The sequence below is a fragment of the Diadema antillarum genome, unplaced genomic scaffold, assembly GCF_040938485.1.
Source record: "Diadema antillarum isolate AM-2024a unplaced genomic scaffold, OU_Dant_1.0 seq00000356_RagTag, whole genome shotgun sequence".
In the NCBI taxonomy this organism is placed as follows: domain Eukaryota; kingdom Metazoa; phylum Echinodermata; class Echinoidea; order Diadematoida; family Diadematidae; genus Diadema; species Diadema antillarum.
In genome coordinates this window covers 602,965-625,967 of record NW_027271362.1, presented here as the reverse complement: position 1 = coordinate 625,967, position 23,003 = coordinate 602,965, and the positions used below count along the sequence as shown (strand labels likewise).

Below are 23,003 nucleotides of genomic sequence, written 5' to 3'. Positions count from 1 at the left end.
CATATTATAATTTTGATACATATCGAAAGAAAACTGCCAATCCAAAGGACTCAGTTATAACGGAAGTCACCTGTGTCAATATGGTTTTACTGTACAAGAGTGCTGTAGCTTGTCTCATGCAGTTTTCCATTCATATTTGTTTAAATGACAAAGTAAAATTATTTTTGTGAGATTCTGAACACATACTTTCCAAACTGGTTTCTACCTACATCTTAACGTCCGCCTTCTGAGCTGGTTTAATAGGCATTGGGATGTGGTCTAAAGACATTGTATGCAGGGATGCCAACTCCTTGACATAAAAAAAGATGGAATATCATAAACAAATCAGATTCTTGAGAGGAAAAATCAGATTTTCATGAAATCTTGACACCACCTCTGGGGCCTGGGCCAGTGAAATGTCAGAAAAAAATGTTTAATCCCTGGTAAGAATGAGTAACTAAAAAATGTTTCTTTTTCTTCAACATTGATAAGAAAATTGTAACTCACGCGCATGCATTATTTCCCATCCATTTGGGCCCGTCGTTCCACATTTTTACAGACAAAGATAAAAACTTGTATTTTCACAAGGCAATATAATATAATCATATTTCACTCTGTTTATCATACTAAATACTGTAAAATTGTATTGGTTGGCATCTCTGTGTATGGCATGGTTTCTCCGTAGTACAACTAGATATTCAGTTTCATTCATCTCTACAGGATATCTCACCTTCCTGTGGTTCCTCCACTGTCAAGATGGCGGTAAACCCGGAGTACGTGATGGAGTAGTCGCTGTAGAACGCCATCCATCCCTCATTGCCTGGCGACACCTGGTCGGCTGGGGGCTCCATACCGGTCAGTTCGACGAGATTGCTCCCGAGCAGCGTGGGCTGAAGGCCCGAGCCGAGGTAAAGGAAGTCGTAGCCGTCCTCCAGCTCGAAGTGCTGGAAGTGGACGCGGATGACGTAACCCTCGGGGGCCACGGCAGTCCATTCCCGGTAGACGTCGTTTCCGTAGTTGGATCCGTTGCTAGGAAACGTGATAACATGCTCCTCTCCCACGCTGAGGTAGACAGTTTCATTGTGGCCTGCACATTCAGAGTTAAAGAAAAATGAAATGATATGAATAATCATCAATTACTAATTCCAATTGAACAAGGGGCTCATGCAGGCATGCTTGGCTTCTGCTAATTTTTCCCATAATTTTTGGTGGTAACAATAGAAGAACTAATTACATTAAATAAACTGTCCTTCATCTACATAAATAGATAGTGATTATTCAGCGTATTTTGAATACTAGTCAGCATACAAATAATGGGCCATACATACTCCAGGGGGACTTGAATCCATGATCCCCAGATTGCTATCAAGAATGGCACAAGACTACCCAGCTTATGCTCAACAGCGAGTAATAGTTCTGCTTGAAACAAAAATTGAAACAGCATTTGAAACTGAAATTGAAATCTAAAATGTAAAATTGAAACTGAAATTGGACTCACCATACAGAAGATCGTGGACCATGTCACTGTGGCTAGCCACCTCAACATAGGCTGCAATGCTGTAGTTACTCTCACAGCTCATTCTGTGGCGAGACAGACCCACCAGGTGCCAGTATCCCTCGAGGTCCTGACACATCAGGGGCGAGCCCGAGTCCTCCTGTGGGTGCAGAGACCATAAACCATCATAATCAGAACAACGGGATGCCCACCACCTACACTCTCATAGTAGTCCCATAGTATGTGAGTATAACCTATTTAATACTGCACTTTGATCTCAATTTAATGAATAATACTTACATCTTTCCTATCTTGATTAACCTGTGCTTGGTTATTGAATTACATTTCAGCATCACAAAAATTTGACAACAGTACCACCATTTCAAGACAACCATTCGAAGAAAGTAACTAGAAATGTCGCTATGGCGACTGATGCCTCCGCCATAATGCATGATTCTCCCAATAGGCGTATAGTACAATGTCTTCACATGTGTGATCCATGACAGTTTCACATAACTGGCAAAATATTGATATGACAGGTTTGTCAGAAATGACTTGAATATTCACTTTCCTTGAACTGGGTTTGCTATAATTGTCGAAGAGTGCAGGTGCACATATTTGGGGAATTGAGAATTTTTACTTGAATTCTGACAGATCCTATTATAAGTTTATGCATTGAGTAATTTCCAAGGTATGAAGAAAGAGTTAATTACAGTACAAAATAGATTTTTTTTTTTTTTTTTTTTTTGGGGGGGGACGCATGGAAACCTGGCCTTTGACCCTTAACCTCTGACCTTTGACATTCTGGCTGGAAATTTCCTGGAGAATCTCCATTAGGTAATGCATGTATATATTAAGTTTGAAAACTAATAATGCAAGCATTTCATATATTAGTGTATGAGGGAAACAGTAAAATATTGAGGAGTTGACCTTGACCTTTGACCCCATGACTATTGACCTACGACCCCTAAATTCCCTAGATAATCTCTGCCAGTCAGTACATGCGTATGTACCAAGTTCTATGAAGATACATTGAACCATTTGTGAGAAAAGTGATATTACAACATTTTCACCTAACCTTTGACCTTTTGACCTTTGACCTTATGACATGAAACTCTCTCTGGAGAATCTATATGCAGTAGTACATGTCTGCACCAAGTTTCAAGAAAATACCTTAGGGCATTGCATAGATATTGGGGAAATAACAACATTTTTAGCATTTGACCTTGACCTTTTGACCTTTGACCTCTTGCCAATGTCACTAAAATCTACTCAACTAATTGTCCCATCATACATCATCCTTGGACCAAGTTTGGTGAAAGCTGCTTCATCCAGTTTTGAGTTATCACGTAAACAGATAAATTTCAGGATTTGACCTTGATCTTTGACCTTTGACCTCAGTCCGATTTCACTAAAAAACTAATCAAGTAATTGTCCCATCATACATCATCCTCCGACAAAGTTTGGTGAAATTTGCTCGATCCAGTCTTGAGTTATCGCGTAAACAGATACAATTTCATGATTTGACCTTGACCTTTGACCTTTGACCTTTGGCGGATTTCACCCAAAATCTAATCAACTAATTGCCCCATCATACTTTATACTTGGACCAAGTTTGGTAGAATTCAAGTCAATATTACTCAAGTTATCGCGTAAACGAAAGCGGACGGACGTACGGACGTACGGACGGACGTACGGACGGACGGACAACCCGAAAACATAATGCCTCCGGCACCACTTCGTGGCAGAGGCATAAAAAATGCAAAGGTATGAAATTCCAAACTGGCCTTGATACACGATATGAAATGACAAGTTCACACAGAGGGCAGACCTTGGCTGTTGTATCATGGATACTCTGGGTTTATTACATGGACTGTAACAGAATGTGTACATTTCACATATTTCTTAGAATTTACACACTGTCACAACACACACACACACACAAATGATATTCTTGAATACAGAGTTTTGTGAATCTGAGAGAAATTTTGAATTTCGAAAAGCTTATTGCCATTCACTATGTATTTAAGGAATATCAAAAACAGAAAGACAAAGATTAAGTGCTATATTTGTAAGGATATCACGACCATGTGTAGTACAGGACGAGAGAGGGAAATGTTAATATGCCCCATTTCTACTAGCATGATCACCAGGAATGAGACCTTGTGCAAAGAAGAGGGGAAGAAAGAAAAGTTAACAATTTATGGTCTTTTATTGATGTTCTTGCTGCTGCTTTCCCTATTCTAGCCAACATCTTAAATGCATTATAACAGGCCAAGTATTAAAAAAGAAGGAACCAGCCTGGGGTTTGAACCTGTCACCTGCTGCTTATTACCGGGCAGAGACACTACCACCATAGCTGAAGCCAGATCATGACATAAACACAACAGCCACAGTCACACTGGCACAAAATCGTTATCATTTAAAGATCTTGAAGTTTTGCCAGTGTGACCGCAAACTTTCCCGCGAAACTTCTCGCATAACTCCTGGCAAAACTTCCAACTCAAACTAGGGATATTTCTCGGACTCCCGCCAATCTTCTCGACCTTTAGGCAGTGTGAATACTGGCAACTGACACTTCCTGAAGTTTGACCACACCACCATCTCTTTGCGGGCGGTGGCTCAGAAGTGAGTGGCCATCATGATGTACAGGTTTTTTTCTTACGCATGCGCATTAATGACCCAAACTTCGAGAACTTATAGATCGCGAAGCTTGGCTGCTACAATGCAGTTTGGACGGTCAATTAGAGATTGTGAAGATTTCGTGATCTTAAACTTTGCGATCTTTTGCCAGTGTGACCGTGGCTAATTACCCAATAATGCCTCATCTACCAATGTGTGTTTGTGCTCTCTTGGTATTATTGATGATTCATTGGTCTCAAGGAAGACAAGCTTGACTAGAATACGTAGGACAACTGCTGAAAAGGAACACACACACACACACACACACACACACACACACACACACTAAATTCGAGCTAAATAAAGAAGCAACATTGAACACACACACTGTTTAACCCTCTATCTATGGGCCACATTAATTTCCTGTGTACAGGTATGTATCTGAAATTTGTGCAATTTTGATGCATTGGAACAGAAAGGGTTTAGAGAAAAACTAGAAATGTCGCTATGGCGACTGGTATGCCTCCGCCATAATGCATGATTCTCCTAATAGGTCTATAGTACATGTGGACAATGTGTGATTACATTTTCACAAAACTGGCAAAATATTAAAATGACATGTTTGTCACAAATGTATCGAATGTTCACCTTCCTTGACCTAAATTTAATTGGATGAATAGGAGAGCATGTATTTGGGGATTTAAGAACTTTAACTTCGACTTTGACCCTTTCATAAGTTTACGCACTTGAGTAATTGTCAAGGTATAAATTGTATGGAGAAAAAGTGCAATTTCTGTATTGAACAGTAAATTGTTATCATTTTCATCTGGCCTTTGATTCATAAGAGAATCAATGTCAGGCAGAACATACATAAATATGTACTAAGTTTAAAGATAACTTGAGCCACTTCCGAGATATGGAGAAAGAAGTAAGTTCAGCACTTTCACTTGATCTTTGACCTTTTGACCTTTGACCTTCTTGGCAAAAAAAAGAAGAAAATCCCAGAGAATCTCTAGTGGGTTATACATGCATACATCAAGTTTCTAAAAAAATAATCCTGCTGGCATTGCATAAATATAAGGAAAATAGTAAAATTTTGAAGTATTGCCCTTGACCTTTGACCCCTGACCTTTGACCACATGAACCCCAAATTCCCTAGATAACCACTGCCAGTCAGTACATGCATATATACTTTGTTCCATAAAGATACCTTGAACAATTTCCAAGATACAGAGAAAAAAGTGCAATTTTAACATTTTACTTGACCTTTTGACCTTTGACCTTTTGACCTCATGACCCCAAACTTTCACCAGAGAATCTTAATTGGGTAATACATGTATACACTAAGTTTCAAGAAAATATCTTCAGGCATTGCATAGATATGGGGGAAGAAGTGAAATTTTAAGCATTTGACCTTGACCTTTTGACCTTTGACCTTCAGCATGTGCACCCAAAAGTTGATAGGCACAACTTCACCTCCTAATACACATACATGCCAAGTTTCATTAGGATACCTCAAAAGGTTTTGGTAGTTACCCTGTCCACAAAATTCATTACGGACGGACGGAAGGACGGACGGAAGGACGGACGGACGGACGGACGGAAGGACGGACGGACGGACGGACGGACGGACGGACAACCCGAAAACATAATGCCTCCGGCACCACTTCGTGGCGGAGGCATAAAAATGAGGAGAAAGGTTAAGGGGTTCAACAAAGGTACACAATTTCCCTTATATAAAATATCTGGATGCAAAGATTGAAAAAAAACAATGCTATGAAATACACACAAAATGTAAACATTATGATAAAAACGGAGATTAACCTGCAGTCACGACTAGCAAGATTTTGGCACGTAGCTGCACAGCATAGAAAATACAGCGTTACAAGCCTGGGAAACAAAATATGACAGGCAATGACCCGATGCTTGGACTAACATCCTTTTACCATTAACGTTTACAACAAATATACAAGGTTCAAAGTTATGCAGTATTTCATACCAAGCACCCAGCCTCTGTTTCATCACTGGCGGCGCAGAACACGTCTCCGTTCATTGAGTAGTGGCCCCAGGAGATGTCGTAGCACAGCTCTGGGTCCAGGACATAGGAGGGATAGCTCAGGAGTGTGTAGTCTGGCTCTGGGAACTCATCTGGTTAAAGAGTTAACAACAAGAGATTATCACAGAGGAGCATGATTAACCTTCTCAATCTCATAGTGCTGGGAATGTATCGAAAGATGGGGGGGGGGGGGGGGAACATTTGAGGTATATGTATGTGAACATGTACAGCTCAATTAGAGTACTGTGGCAAGATAATTAACTCCATACGAAATACAATCCAAAGTTTTAACAATAGCATTATACATCACCATGACAAATACAATGTAGGGCAGCAATTGGATACAGGATTTAGATAGCGCAGGAATAAGGTTAAAACTAGAAATGTCGCTACGGCGACTGGTGTATGCCTCCGCAATAATGCATGGTTCTCCCAGTAGGTCTATAGTACAATGTCTTGACAATGTGTGATGACAGTTTCACACAATTGGCAAAATATTAAAATGACAGGTTTGCCACAAATGTGCTGAATGTTCACTTTCCTAGAACTAGGTTCAATTGGATGAATGATTAAAACGTCAGAGTGCAGGTATTTAGGGGAACTGATGATTTTTACTTGACTTTTGACCCTTTTATAAGTTTATGCATTGAGTAATTTTTAAGGTATTGAGAAATAGTATAATTTCAGTATCAAATGGTAAAATAGTATTATCTAAAAGTGGCCTTTGACCTTACAGTTCCAAAGAGAATCACTGTTAGGTAAAGTAGAACATGCATAAATATGTAAGTTTCATGATAATACCTTGTGTTACTTTTGAGATATGGAGGAAGAAGTGCAATTTAGCACTTTCACTTGACCTTTGACCTTTGACCTTTTGGCAAGAAACTTCCCACAGAATATATATTGGGTTATACATGCATACATCAAGTTTTTAAAAAAATCCTTCAGGCATTGCATAAATATAAGGAAAGTACTGATATTTTGAGGAGTTGACCTTGACCTTTGACCCATGACCCCCAACTTCCCTAGATAATCACTGCCCATCGGTACATGCATATATACTAGAAAGTTTCATGAAGATACCTTGAACCATTTGCGAGATACGGAGAAAAACATGAAATTTCAACCTTTTTTCACAAAATAACCTGTGACCTTTGACCTTTGACCCCGTGACCCTAAAATCTAGACAAAGTATTATCCCCCCAGGTTATACCCTCATACCAAGTTTGATGTAAAACCACCACACGGTTCTTGAGATATCGACAAAAACAAAACGGGACGTACGGACGTACGGACGGACGCTACGACGGACAGACAGATTGGAAGTATCATCATATTTCAAAGGCTGACCTACATAAAGATTTGTGTTTAATCATATTGTTCCATTTGATTGTTTTAAGAATCTGGTATATGAGTTATATAATAGGGTGAGAATGGTCTCTCAGAACAGGAGAAATTACAATGTAAAACAGTTACTCCACACTGCACACCTGTTTCATTGAAGATGCCATGAAAATCCAAGTCCTTTCCGCCCTTTGCCCTGCTCCTTGCCCTAAGGTAGTAAGCGTAGCCCCAGTGACCGTGGTCCCGCTTGATTGAATAGCAGGTGGACATATTCAGCTCCGCTTCATCCTGGTCGACGCACGCCGGCTGGACGAATTCGTTGAACTCCACCGAGCCGTTGAAGCGCAGGACGCAGAAGTCCTGGGTGTCGCGGTAACCAGCGCGGTGGTAGGAGGGTAGCATGTGCACCTCTGTGAGGTTGCGGCTTTGGGTGTGGTTACTTCCTTCTTCCACCGGTCCTGCCACTATCATGATGGGGTGGTTCTCTGTCATCCTAATGGGGGAAGGTGCAAAAAGTCAAAAAGAGACAATGTTAAATATGCATGTTCAATTCAATTCAATTCAATTCAATTCAATTTGTATATTCATCTTGTTTTCTAATAAATAAATGCAACAGCATTCATTTTTACATTAAAACACAGAAACTAATTAATTTACACCCAACTGTCAAAATGGAAAACAAAAAAGAACTTACACGTAAATAAATCCAAAACGCCTTCTCAGGTAAGTTCCTTCAGTATGTGTAAGTACAATATAATTAACTGAAATACTAAGTGTAAATATAGACAGTAAACAAACAAAACTAAACTAAACTAAACTAAAACAAATCATACTTTAACAATAAATGATGAATAATGTCCTTATCATCAAAAATATTAAAAAAGTGATTTCCTTTTTCTTTTCTTTTTCAAAATGCTGCAGCTCCTAGGTTGCATTTGCCCAAGCCTGCACAAAGTGAAAAAGTTGAGAAATGTTTGTTGTTATCATGACAATGACCGGTAAATACTACACAGTTGACAGGTTGCAGTCAAAGTCACTACTGTGGTACCTACTATCCTTGCATGTTGTAGATATCAATTATAAAGTGCTACACAAAACCAGGGGCGGATCCAGGAATTCCGTAAAACGGGGATGCCTTTACTGAATTAAAGGGGGTGCGCGGGCCCCCCATTCTTAAATTTTCTTTTGTTTTAACAAAAATTAAAGGGGAACGTGCGTCAGGCCTACCCCCTCCTGCACCCGCCACTGCAAAACAGAGCCTGGTACATGCTTGCTTTATAAAAGAAATCAAAGTGAAAGAGGCTGAAGCAAAGAAGAGCTTTGACTTTGGGGTCTATGTGATACGTACGACATGCAGGACGCAGTGGTGATGGCCCACTCCTCAGCGATAAGCGTGGCCGTGCAGACGTGGCGGCCCCTGGCAGACTGCAGCGATGCCACCCACGGCCACTGGCCCGCCTCGTACTCCAGCTCACTCTCGCCAAACTGGAAGGCTTGGACACCGCACTGCACCGCCTCAGCTGGAATGATGCATGCAGTTTAATTTAGCAACCCAAATTACAGAAATTCAATGCGACAGTTTATTGCCATGAACGTTTCTCCACCATACAGTCACAGAAAATACCCTAGGAACATTTTTTTAAAGAAGAAGATATATTACAATTTAAAGAGATACAAATGCCATGACTATAACTCTTAACAGTTTACATCAATCTAGAAAACTTGTTCAAATCTCTTTCATTTGTCGGCCTTATACTTCATTTTATCTCATACACACTGTTTGGTTTGTGCAAAGTGAATCAAATTAACATAAAAACGAGCCTTTTATTCTGTTCACCAAATTACATTTGTTAGTCATAAGTATGCTGTCTCTTTTGGTTCCACAAGGTACCAAAAACTGCATCATTTGTAGCCCCTAAGAGTGGCGCACTTATCAAAGGCAAAAAGATCTTGGATTGCCTAGATCTCAGTATATACTTGTACAAGATACTTTGAAATTAAGCACTTGATCTGGACTGCATTAACAGGGAAAATCACAACCTCTTTGAAAGGATTGTGACGAGTTGGTGCAATTTGTGGAAAGACACAGTTCACAAACCTGCCAACTCAAGTGGTGATGTCGTCGTAGCTTGTGTTGTGGGTGCATCAGTTCTAGCTGTAGTAGTTGCCTCAGTGGTTGTTGGTTCTGGCGTGGTGGTTGCTGCAACAATAGACAATAAACCAGAGAGTGGTAAAATTCATATTGAGAAAACTTCTATTTATAGCCCTACACCAGGATCAAGGAAAATGTAAAGTAGATATACACTGTATAGCAACATTACATCAAAACAAGCAGTATAAATGTATAAGGCACTGATGACATCTTAAATGCATAACTTACTCTAACACATAATTATGAAGTAGTTGAAAACAAATATCCAAACTAAAAATCAAACAAACAAACAAACAAATCTGAGGGATTGGTGTGCCCATCAGGCTTTCTACTATTCAAACTCATGAATCATTCATTTGAAGATCTAGATTTTAAAAAGCTCTCATACTTAATAATTCACCCTGGCTCCTTCATTTGCAATCGATGGCACTATGGCCACGTTCAAGCACTCAAAAGCAAACCAAAGCTAACCTTGCCATACATGCTGTGCCACATTTAGAACATACAAGGGTTTTGTGGAGAAAGTGCACCTCATAGATTATTTATTAGATGGGGCCACACATGTTGTAGCAACAGGGCCATTCACCTTGCATGCTTCAGATACTTACAAGAGTCCCAAACAGAGAGAATGAACTCTCTGCTTTATGAAGTATGTACATGTTACGCGCGTTCTTCACATTCCAACTGTTGGTATGATTCTGGTACGCTTTTGGAGCATATCGGGGGGGGGGGGGGGGGGTGGTGGTCCTATTTTGGCTCAGTTTGGTTCAGTATGGTACACTTCAGGAGCATGCAAGTGCTCTTCTGGCATTGGGTATGCTACGGTTCAGCTTGTGATCGCTTTTTTTTTTTAATTATACCGTAGGAGAGCTCTCTAACGCATCCTATAACTAGAAATGTCGCTAAGGCGACTGCTATGCCTCCGCCATAATGCATGATTCTCCTAGTAGGTCTATAGTACAACTGTACATGTGGACAATGCATAATTACATTTTCACAATATTGGCAAAATACTGAAATTACATGTTTGTCACAAATGTGTTGAATGTTCACCTTCCTTTACCTAGGTTTAATTAGATGAATAGGAGAGCATGTATTTGGGGATTCAAGGACTTTAACTTGACTTTGACCCATTCATAAGTGTATGAATACTGTAATTTTCAAGGTATGGAGAAAAAGTGTAATTTCTGTATTGAAAAGTACACTGTTACCATTTTCTTTTGGCCTTTGACCCTAAAATTCATAGGATAATCACTGTCAGGCAGAACATGCATAAATATGTAGTAAGTTTCAAGATAACTTGAGCCACTTCTGAGATATGGAGGAAAAAGTTAGTTCAGCACTTTCCCTTGATCTTTGACCTTTTGACCTTTGAGGCAAGCCCCCCCCCCCCAAAAAAAAAAAAAAAGAGAAAAAGAAACTTTCCAGATAATCTAGGTTATACGTGCATACACCAAGTGTAAAAAAAAAAAATGCTGGCATTACATAAATATGAGGGAAATAGTAACAATTTGAAGTGTTGCACTTGACCTTTGACCCCTGACCTTTGACCCTATGAACCCTAGATTCTCTAGATAATAACTGCCAGTCAGTACATGTTTATATACTATGTTCCATGAAGATACCTTGAACAATTTCCAAGGTACGGAGAAAAAAAGCGAAGTTTTGATATTTTAACTTGACCTTTTGACCTTTGACCTTTGAACTCATGACCTAAAACTTTCACCAGAGAATCTTAATTGGGTAATACATGTATACACTAAGTTTCAAGAAAATATCTTCAGGCATTGCATAGATATGGAGGAAATAGTGAAATTTTACGTATTTGACCTTGACCTGTTGACCTTTGACCTTGACCATGTGCACCCAAAAGTTGATAGGCACAACTTCACTCCCTAATACACATACATGCCAAGTTTCATTAGGATACCTTAAAAGGTTTTGATAGTTACCCTGTCCACAAAATTTATTACGGACGGACAGAAGGACGGACGGACGGACGGATGGACGGACGGAAGGACGGACGGACGGACGGACGGACGGACGGACGGACAACCCGAAAACATAATGCCTCCGGCACCACTTCGTGGCGGAGGCATAAAACAGCATGAGGGTGCTGAAACAAAGGGTTAGGTAAAAGTCAGAAGACATTGCTAAAAAGAAAGAGATATGGAGAACGGAGTGAAGTTGCTGCAACAGACTATCCATACCTGCTTGCGTGGTGGCAGCTGTGGTTGTGGCTGCCGTGGTGGTGCTGGAAACGTCATCTGGCAACACTGTTACAATCTCCGCATACACTTCAGCTGTAATGTTAAAGACGTACAAAAATAAACGGGTTACATCACACAGTTTCAAACCATGTACACTGTACAATGCATAAACTTAAGGTTCTGATGCACTGTGAAGACTTGTAGTATGTCCTGTACACATACATCTAGAATCACGTAAAGAGAATCTTTGAGATACTTTAACCTGTTTCTTATGGGAAGCTGGTATACCGCTTACAGGCTCCCATAGCATCAACTCATTATATGGGAACTTGGTATATCAGGTTCCCAAAATATAGGCAGAAGCATCTGCATTTGTTGCCTTAAATCACGTTATTTTGTGTCATGCTTACAAGAATAAACTATTTTGATCAAAAGACTAAAGTTTCTTCTATCGATACCTGTTTTGTTCTTTTTCTGTATCTATGAAGTGTGTGGGTTTTTTTTTCTGATTTACCTCTCCCAACGAAGCAGTGTGCTTGATTTGCTATCAAACTTGTATGAAGACTTACTTAGTGATTGAGGCTGGGCTCACTAGATTTTGACTTTTCCAGACCCCATTCCGGTGAACTTACATTGTATAGGAAGAGTTTGAGAGCCCATCAGCACACAATCTATTCACAATCTCTTTGTCTGATTGATATTTCTCATTGTTTGATGGCACATGCAGTTGACCATGGAAAGGGAAAACATGTAGGCCTACTGCTTGACATTCTCGTAGGTGGATGGAGAATACTATCCTGTCTGTTCTTTGTCAACAGGCAAAAAAAAAAAAAAATCTTGTTTTGGGACATTAAAGGTTCTCAGATAATTGCAGAAGAAACCAGTCAACATAATACAATTTACAAGATACATGGAATGTACGACAGCACAGCAGTAATGTGCATATAATGTACCTGTAAGTCACATTAAACAACTGGGGGAATAGCTCTTAATTCTAACTAGAAAAATAACAGTTTTTCTTTTTTCTGAAGTTTTTCCTTAACTATTTGTTGTTTTGCTATTTTCTTTTTTTTTCATCTCGATTCCCTCTTCCCATTTTACCTGACAAGACACTGATGGTATCTGTTGAGATTCCAATGCTGGCCAAAGCACTGGTGGAGTTGGATGATGCTGCTTGGGTCAGAACTTCTTCCACGATGCTTATGGCTATTGCCTGGACCTACATTTTGGGGATATATAATAAGTTATTATGTATCTTTTTTTAACAAACATTTTGTAATTTGATAGACATACAACGACAGCAATGAAAAGTTATAAGATACTGCAGAAGGCACCAACACAGTCTTCCGGTGGTGTGGGGATAACCTCAGTCAGCTCTACTTCATTTTAATAAATACATCCTCAACAAGATGCACTGCAGTATTGAGTCATTTTCATCTATGTCAGCAAAGGGAAGTATTCAATTTCTTTACATTAATAATATGTTAACTATTCTAATAACCTCTATTATACAACACCTCAGAATGATGTCGAATTGTGATTGGCCAAGAACATGTCACATGACATTCAATAGAAAATACCTATCAAACTCATTGAGAGTGACAGCCATACAATAGGCCCCTGGCATGGGCCTATTGCACGGCTCGAAGGTACTATAGCATGGCTTCGCGGGGGGCTACTAATGCATGGCCGCTCGACCCACAGAGTTCTGTGGCTCACACCCGTAGCAAAGCGCCAGCAAACTACATTGTACAGTGTACGCGCTGGCCGGCTGCGCTGCGCTGCCGGTAAGTCTCACAGACCAGGCGCGGAGGAGTACTGCAACGTTAACGTGTACGCGCAGTTACTTTACCTCGCTAGTTGCATGTATCGCGGCCTTTATACCTAACCGTTACTGCTGTGTTTTACTTTTGCCTCTGATCTGCTACGTGGACCACAGTGATCCCAAAATCAAGACTTCATTTCAAGTTGAGAAACCGTAATTTGATTATTTTTCTGTGTTTTTATACAAAATCATTTTCGGAAATAGACAAAGTCTAGACCTACAACTAGATCTACCGACATCTCAGATCGGCCTAACAGTCAGACCTAACTCGATCTAACGTTAGCGTAGAATGTGTATAGACCCTGCGGAGTTTGTGATTCCGGTGACTGTGTGATCGAATCATGACGAGTGTTTGAAAGCAGTACACAGGGTGGTTTACAATTCTCTGCCTAATTGTTACATTTATTTTGGGCCTTCCTGAGTTGGCGGTCACTAATTTTGTATTGTGATTGTGGACAAGGTGTTGTATAAAACGAATAATTTATGATTTTGTTCGTGCATTGGGGCACGTAATACCGCACTCGGCGCGAGATTCGCCACTGGTCTATTCAACGCGGCGCTACGCGCCTTGTTGAATAGACCAGTGGCTCATCTCGCGCCTCGTGCGATATTCGTGCCCTATGCACTCACAACTCATAAATTATTCGTATACTGTTGCACAATACATGGCAATTACTACTAACTTTCCTCAGACTCCAGTACATTATGCTGACAAATGTGGTGGGGGGGGGGGGGGGGGAGGATCCCAACCCAATTTATAAACAAAGTTTACTGTCTCAACTTCAACTCTATATGGTATCAAAATTAGAAAAAATAAAAGAGAGAAACTGGAGATTCACTTCTTTAAAGTTATAGAAAAAGCTATTACAAACTTAGAACTTCAAGTTAAATAAGTACAAATAAATGCAGTCACTGACTACGAGTAAAAGAAATAAAAAGCAAGGAAAATGTAATACAGTGAAGAACTGGACAGTTTATTTGTCTCCTGCTCAAACTTTTGCATGGCAATTTAATTTTTCCTACTCTGAGAGAGAAAGAAAAAATATCCACGTTTTCAGTCATTACAAAACAGACAATTCATTTTCTTACAGATATTGAGTCTTTTTGGCATACAAGTATATGATATACAGTCAACTTTAAAGGAGAAAGAAACTCCAAAATATGTGTTGATTAAGCGAGTGCAGCAATATCAGCAGAATGCATCAGTTAAAGTTTGGGGGAAATGGGAAAATACATTCAAAGCTAGTCAAGAATTTTTGAAGTTTTGGAGACCGCTGGATCAGAAGACTAAGATCATGACATCATTGCTAATACAATATACATGTATTTAAAAAAAAATCATCATATTTTCACTTTTCTAGCAAAATGAAAGTGCACTAGACTTATGACTTCTGTCAGAAAGCAGGAGGAATAACATTACCCTAGACATAAAAAGTCCTTGGAATGTGTACTTTTATTATGAAAGTGATATTTTGTGGAATTTTCTTTATATCATATAGTGCACAGTGATGGCATGATATGTAGTTATCTTCTGTCACCGAAACTTTTAAAATTCACAACTTTTTAACAATTTGTCCAATTATCCTAAAACTTTCACTGATGTGTTCTGTTAATATTGCTGCATTCACTCAATCCCCATGTATATTTCAAGGTTTCTTTCCCCTTGAAGAGTAGTCAATTTGATGTTGACAAAGTGTTAATTTCTGCAGCTGTATTATTCTTCAATTCTCGCTATCGTCAATGACGTAAAAAACTCCTGCGCACGCTGAAGAGCTCTGTCACAGGTGCACTGTGGGATTCCTCAGTCCCTTGTTCGCTTCCGGTTGTCTCACGCAAGTCGCAGTTCCCATACGATTCAATGGAGTTCTTTGTCTGCTTTTCCGTTGTTAGCTCTTTTTTTCTTGGCTATAATTCAGCTTAAAAGAGTTGAAAGTGTCTAAGCTTTACTGATTTGCAGTCACTAGAGTCATGGTTCACTACTGCAAGGCTTCAATGTACTGGTCACATGATGAAAAGCAAAGAAATCTTCAACAAAAAATACCTCTTTATAAAGATAGAGCGTGATGTCAGTGCATATGCAGCCAAAACCGGGGCAAGTTTGTCCCACGACCTATCCCATAATGCATCTAATACGCTGCTCTACATATTGGCGATACCCTCAATTTAATGGGTCAATGGGAGAAGGGGAAGCAGCAAAAAAGGATTACCTGTGCAATGTAGGTAGATGTGTCCAGAGTCTGGCCACCATCAGTGACCGAACTATCGAGCTGGTCAGAAACGTCCAGCAAAATAATGTAGAAATTCACGATGATACTACCAGCACTGTACAGAGAAAGAGAGAGAGAGAGAGAGATGGAGAGAGAGAAAATGAGAGAGAAGCGCCCTCAATGCTCAGTAAGGGACAGTGTGCAAAAGGGATGCATGATTACATTATGATCAACATGTAGGATATGAACACACAAAGACACATACATACAACTATAATATATGCACACCCTACACCTGAATCCAACACTAAATGTAAAATGCATTAGCACTGAGATGCAACTTTCTAAGATTTCTTAGTAGAGTCGAGGGAGAAAGAACATGAGAGGAGAGTTTATTGAATAACCTTTTAAAAAGTGGCATATATTCAAGGTAAATAATCAACATTTCTTTTGTATAAGGTTTATGGAGCTACACAAAAAAAAATGACTACAAACCACAAGATATCAAGGAATAAAGAACTGTACAAGTGAATATTTTCGCGCGACTAATTTCCCATGCTCAGCTGGGTAAGAAGATTTTATGTGTTTTTAATTCTGAGGAACCAAAAATCAACTACTGGAACATACACGGTGTATGACAGGCAAAATTATTCACATACTTTTATTTAGAACTGCGTTAGTCTGTGGCTGCACGAAATGCGGGAAAATTTCAATGCTGTGAAAATTTCCACTTTTACAGTACTGGCAAAGACAAGTTGTTTAATGTTGAGGATTAATCCCCCCCCCCCCCCCCCCCCAAATCAAATCTGTATTCGAACACTCTATGATTATACTGTGATAACTACCACATGCATGAATGAATGAACATCAAATGTAGCAAACAAATCTCACCTGAAGCTGGTAATGACGGTCCCATTGTAGATGTCTGCATATTCTCCCTCTGAAAAAGTCAGGTCCATCTGGATTTAAAACACAAATTTTATACTTCTTTAGTTTGTAAAATCCACTCAAACAGCATCTGTGAATATTAAAGCTATGCCAAGGGTCCATTCCCTTCAATTTGACAGTCTGAACCAAAAGTAATACCTATTCTCCTTCCACTCCCTAATAATTATTATTTTTTTTTTTCAAATACACCATTTAGGATTGCATTATATATATCAAATGTATACCACTTTTCTTATGTTTAACTTCAACCTTGATGGTCACATTCACTAACTACGAAAGTTTCACTTATTAGAGACGCTAGCATATAAAAGAGATACTCTGAGAGAAGATGAAATCAAGGAAATAAAGTGGTAAGAATTGTAGATGTCAAGTATATCATTTTACAACAGTGTATACTAACATCCCAATGTCAGTATGGGGCCAATTATTCACCAACCCCATGCAAAAAATTAAATGTAGATCGAAGTTTTACAATATCAAACATTTGTAATTTATTCATCACCTTGAAATTCATCCAACCAAATGCCTTTTATTTCAAACAATTGAACCACAATCTGACAATGGGGAGTGTATGTTGCTGCAAAGTATGCTGTCATAATCCAAGTCTTCTTTTTTCTTGACATTCTGCTACTCTACATCAGAGCTTCTAGTTGCTGAGCAACTGCATTTCATTCTTTCTTCCTGTATTGATCATCTCACCACATATGTAAAGTTGCTTTCCAGTTCTTGGTAGGCGTCCGACGTCGGGTCGTTGTACTCCTCTGTAAACTCTTTGTCCTCGAAAGACATTGTCCCTGCAACCTCTACGGAAGCTGCATTGGAAAATACCATACATATATCAACAAATAAATTCTGATGAACCAAGTCTGACAAGGATACTGTATGCAAAATGTATGTGGCCTACCATAAAAAAACATACAAGTCATCTGTGTTTGTAAAAGAGCTTGGGATTTTTTTATTTTTTTCTCATGCCATAAATACAGAGACTCCAACTCTCGCGTTTTTGAGGGGAGATCTCCTGCCGAAAGCCCATTTTTGCTAAATCTCCCGTTCTCCCACTTCAGATTTAATTTCTCCTGCCCTGGCTCTGGTCTCTCCCGCTAGAAATGTTTTCTAACTTAGTGTCAACGTACAGTTTGTATGTTGAAAAATAAAGCCTTAGATAGCACGGAGAGAGCATCTAGAACCCCAGAACTTCACGTTTCGCGCACATTAAAGGGTGTTCTGGTCGAGGTGAAGATTTAGCTTTTAACGTTTTGTTAGATATTCAGAAACCACTCTATGAGATGTCAAAGAGCATGCAATTCTAAGGGGTATCAAAAGTCTATGGGCAATTCCATGGTAACTGACGTTACACGTAAGGATTTTCATGAAATTGTTTACCTTGTAGTTTTGTGAATGAAAGCACCTTGGGCTTGCAATTAGCATTGATGAATAAGTTCATGAGAATGAAGAAATAGGTGGAAAGTTTTTCTCTCAAACTGCATTTCTTATCACATAGCAAGTGAAAATGTGTCGGTAACTGACGTTACAGAAAAAGGACATAGAAAATTATGGTGTAGATGTAAATGAAAATATCTCATGTCCCTGACTTTTAGCCTTTATGTGTTTGATATGGCAATACACCTAGGTTCTTAGGAACAGGTGTGCAAAATAATGTGCACTTTAGTTGTCTCCTTTTACCACCATGCCAATTTCAGTGAAGGCATGACGGTAACTGACGTTACGTAACTGACGTTACGCTTACATTTGCCATAGGGTTTACACATGCAAAATCATGATTGGGAATAGCTATGTGATATTTCATAATTCTGACCATTCAGAATGATTTGGTTGATATGGAGTCATACCTTGGTTCATCAGTCATATATACACAATGAAATGAAACAGTAGTCCATTTTCTTTGTGTTCTATGAAAACTTAAAGGTAAACATGTCAGTAACTGACGTTACGTAACTGACGTTACACATACTTTGCCGTGGGGTTTACAGAGAACTAATTTATTTAACAGGTTATCACACTGCTGCAATGTACCAGTGACAATCCCAGGCAACTACAGCAACAAATTAAAACAAAATCTAAAGACACAAATAATATTGGGTAGGCCCTTAGGGGGCACCCCCCCCCCCCCATGCCATAGCACAGTTGGGCAAAAATAATGTAAATGCACAAGAGGATATTTCTTGACATTTGTCTGAAGATTTTATTTTTTCTTCAACATTTATGATTACACAGAGCCATTAATAGATTAAGCAGTTCCAAGTATAAATATATCGACATGACTAAGGGCTTTTTTGTTTGTTTGTTTGTTTGTTTTTTAATGAACAGGAAAGTTTTTATCTACATAGAGTGCTCCACCCATAATACCTTGTAGTACTACACAAAACATGGATATTTTTGTGCTTGAAAAAAATATCAAAATATCTTCCAGGTCATGGGGAAAAAAACATGTATCAACTCATAAATATGCATAAATATGTATGAAATCTATTGTGATATATTTCTCCTTCTTTTCTTTATTTAACCCCTGATGATCTCCATCATCAATTGATTTAAATGAAAAGTGTCGCACTTTTAATATTTCTCTGTGAAGAAGAAAAATAAATGCTTTTTTGGTCAAAAGAGCATTATTGTTTTATTCCTAGCTTGAAGTAATTTAACTGTTTTTCTTTTCCTTTTCACTGATATATCACGGCTTGCAAATACATTCGAGATACCAAGAAATCGGACTTTGCAACGAAAGAATACTAAATTCAATCCGATAAAAAACTCTTCCTGTTCATAATTATCATGTGTTGTATTACAAAATGTCCCTGCATGAATAGAATAAAGTAATCAACAAATACACACTGTATGAACAATTTTTTAAAACCCTATAGAATCCTCTCTCACTTTGAGCAACATCAGTTTTAAGTTTCAAACAATAATGAGTACATGCCTTACGTACCATAACACAAGATGAGCCATGTTAACTACACCACACATTTAAGTGCAAGAGAAGAAATATCTGTTTGTGCATTTGCCTTGAGGTGTAGAAACTTGACTAAGCTTCCTGAAAAAAAAAATGCCAGCAAAAGCAAACATTGGTGAAGATTGTTAAACTGTTGGTATACAGCTGTGCAGAAGTTTGTTTGTTTGTTTGTTTGTTTTTTAATAGAAAATGTGGTTAACATGTAATCATGTCATTGATTAGGCCTACAAACTTTGGTAGCTTTATCATCCCGTAGGACTGGGAATGTACTAATTTGAGTGCATATACTGTATGTGGCAAACTAAACTTCCAGATGATTTAACCTTAAACTTGTGCTGAATCAAAAATCGAAAGCTCAAGCCCCCCCCCCCCCCCCCCAAAAAAAAAGATAATCATGGTAAATGAATGAATAAATGAATTTAGAAATAAAATAAAATTTAAAAAAAATATCCATGGACATACCATGGTAATGACATCATTTCCTATGAAAGGGATTGCTGCTCTTTGTTGTAAGTTGACTTCCCAGATGTATTGAAATGGCCAAAAGTCAAAAAATTTGCCTCAGTTATAATTACTGTCATGGTAACTGACGTTACATACTCGTGTATGACGTTTCGGTAACTGACGTTACACATCTTGTAGTGTTCATTTTGACTCTCCAGTATGCCAAGTATCCTTATTTCTGGTATTAAAATAAAGGCATATGGGCATACATTAGAAATCCCAAGTTACATCATACAGCTCACTTCCTTTGATGAATAAACGTAAAAATTCCTTGTTTTTGGTAACTGACGTTACATCCATCATTATCAAAGTAATTAACAGTTTTTATCAAATTCTTTAAAGCTACCAGCTTTTTTTCTATCGTGTGGTAAAAGACTTCTCTGGTTACTGCATACATATGAAAGATTGCTGTTTAGAGTACCAATAAAGTGGATATACAGAGAGTAAGTTATGCGACAATACACTCTTTTCACCATTGAGTTATAGGCATATTTTGGCAGCCATTTTTGAAAATCAAAATGGCCGCTTTTATTGAAAAACATAATGATTCTTAAAACTTCAACTCAAGTACTGTTTGAAAATGTATGGTGTTTGAAACAAATATCATTTTGAATTTTTGGCACCTGTGTCCTAGTTACCGTGGAATTGCCCCTATTCGATGAAAATCGGTTTTGATATGGCTGAGATATCCAAAAACAAGGTTAAACAAAGAGATACTAATAAAGTTGGGGCATGTCGCCTTTTATTATTAGCACTTTTTTGGGTATCTCGGTCATTTGAAAACCAATTTTCATCAAATAAACGTTGAATCCTTCTTAGAATTACATGCTCTTTCATATTTTATAAGAGGTATTTCATTATCTCACTTAGGAATGTTTAAAACATGAATCCCCAGCTCAACCAGTACTGTACAGTCCCTTTAAGTTCGAGTCTCCTGCTCGCTGGGGATTTCAGGCGGGAAAATCTCCAGATCAGAAGGTGCTTGGGGTTGGAGTCTCTGTAAATACATCTCCTCCCCTCCCCCCACCCACCCATCTCATACGGAATTCCGTATTCATCCCGGATCATGCACACACACACACACACACACAAAGATATCCCATGTAATAAGACACATGATAAGGACAGTACCAGTACCAAATTATGCTGCTCTCAATTATCAACAAGAGAACTTTTGTAATACCTGGTACATCAAAGGTAAATAAAGAAGAAATGAAAGCAAATTTAGCATTATATTAAACAAAGTGTCTACTTAATTTCAAATAGTTTAGATTGGTAGGGTTAAATTCTTTTTTTGGCAAGTACCTACTGTATCGTGCCTTTGATCACTGTAGGAATTTTAGTTTCTTTTTCTCTTTTTAGTTTATCATTGCATGTGGGGAGGCGGTTTCTCCATTAATGATGCATATTAATTAGGTGGTTCTATACACTGTTCTTCTTTCGATAAAGCTCAGGGGGGTGTTTCATCAATTTAGTCGGCGCTGACAAGTTGTCAGCACTGACAATTTCAGGAAAATCCTTGGTTTTGTTTGGCTGCGATGCTATGGTCATTGACTGTTACCATGGTGATTGTCAGAGACTGACAACTTGTCAGGGCTGACTAACTTGATGAAGCACCCCTAGGCCATATTGTGCTGTATCAGCATACTGATATGGTGTGAGGTGCATGCATCTTTGTTTTTTTCAAATGAGAATTTGAATTTCCATTTACTGTAAAAGTGGACATTTTTGCGCAACTAATTTTTTGTGCTTTGCCAGGTAAGAAAAGTTTTGCATGGTTTTAATTCCGTGGAATCAAGACATCACGTACAGGAACATATGGCAAGCAAAAATATTTATATTTGCATGCTTTTATCTTCATGCTAGTTTCTGGTTATGTGAAATACATGCACACGAAAAATTACAACACCGCAAAAATGTCCACTTTTACAGGTATACTGCTATAGGAGGAAAGTGTAGTTTTGGTTGTTGTTTTTTTTTAAATATGAGAGCTTGAATCTTTATTTATTGCTATATAGAGGAAAGTGTAGATTTTCCACTCCAAGTTTTGATCATGTCTTGAATTATAGTATACAAATAGTTTGATACTGAGCTGTAGGATATAGCCTGTGGTACTGTGTGCACGAGCGGATCCAGGAATTCCGTAAGGGGGGGGGGGGGTGGCGCAAGCAATTTTTCTGATGTTACTTCCGGGTTTCATCTCATTTTAAAAAAATTTCTTATGTTTTTATCAACAAATAAAGAGGGGATGCACACCCCGTGCGCCCCCCCCCCCCCCCCCCCCCCCCCCCTCCCTGGATCTGCCACTACAATGTATGTACTGTAGCTGGACTCTGGATTGACTAGGAAATACAAGGAAACTTAAGATGGGTTTTAGAGCCTGTATACTGGCTGTCATGGCTGGACTACTACTTGTACACTTGCATGCAGACAGCGCACATTATACTGCAGCGCTGCCAACTTCCATGCAACAAATTTTAACTGTCTCACTCTGATCGATGAAAACATTCTCATGAACTGAACCCCAAAAGAAGAAAGTAATAAGAGAAGAAATATGTCCCCAAAATCCCACATCCAAACTTTGTAATACAATTGTACGCCCACGCCCAATATTTTGAGATTTTCCCATGCACATTCAGAAATATATATAGGGTGAACACTACATTAGCCCAACCAGATGCTGTGTCACT

General features: G+C 38.8%; 1 protein-coding gene across 1 annotated transcript in view; it reads right to left on the bottom strand.

Moving 5' to 3' along the window:
* LOC139731070 (uncharacterized) overlaps window positions 1–23,003 on the bottom strand; it is a 90,712-nt gene that overhangs the window by 65,297 nt on the left and 2,412 nt on the right. Inside the window, exons 3-13 of the mRNA XM_071641949.1 lie at window positions 17,538–17,650; window positions 16,782–16,849; window positions 15,891–16,005; window positions 12,960–13,077; window positions 11,859–11,951; window positions 9,595–9,696; window positions 8,845–9,016; window positions 7,643–7,989; window positions 6,096–6,244; window positions 1,478–1,634; window positions 710–1,066 (exon numbers count right to left, since the gene is read on the bottom strand). Coding sequence (XP_071498050.1) covers window positions 710–1,066; window positions 1,478–1,634; window positions 6,096–6,244; window positions 7,643–7,989; window positions 8,845–9,016; window positions 9,595–9,696; window positions 11,859–11,951; window positions 12,960–13,077; window positions 15,891–16,005; window positions 16,782–16,849; window positions 17,538–17,650 — 1,791 coding nt within the window. The remainder of the gene's footprint in view (window positions 1–709; window positions 1,067–1,477; window positions 1,635–6,095; window positions 6,245–7,642; window positions 7,990–8,844; window positions 9,017–9,594; window positions 9,697–11,858; window positions 11,952–12,959; window positions 13,078–15,890; window positions 16,006–16,781; window positions 16,850–17,537; window positions 17,651–23,003) is intronic.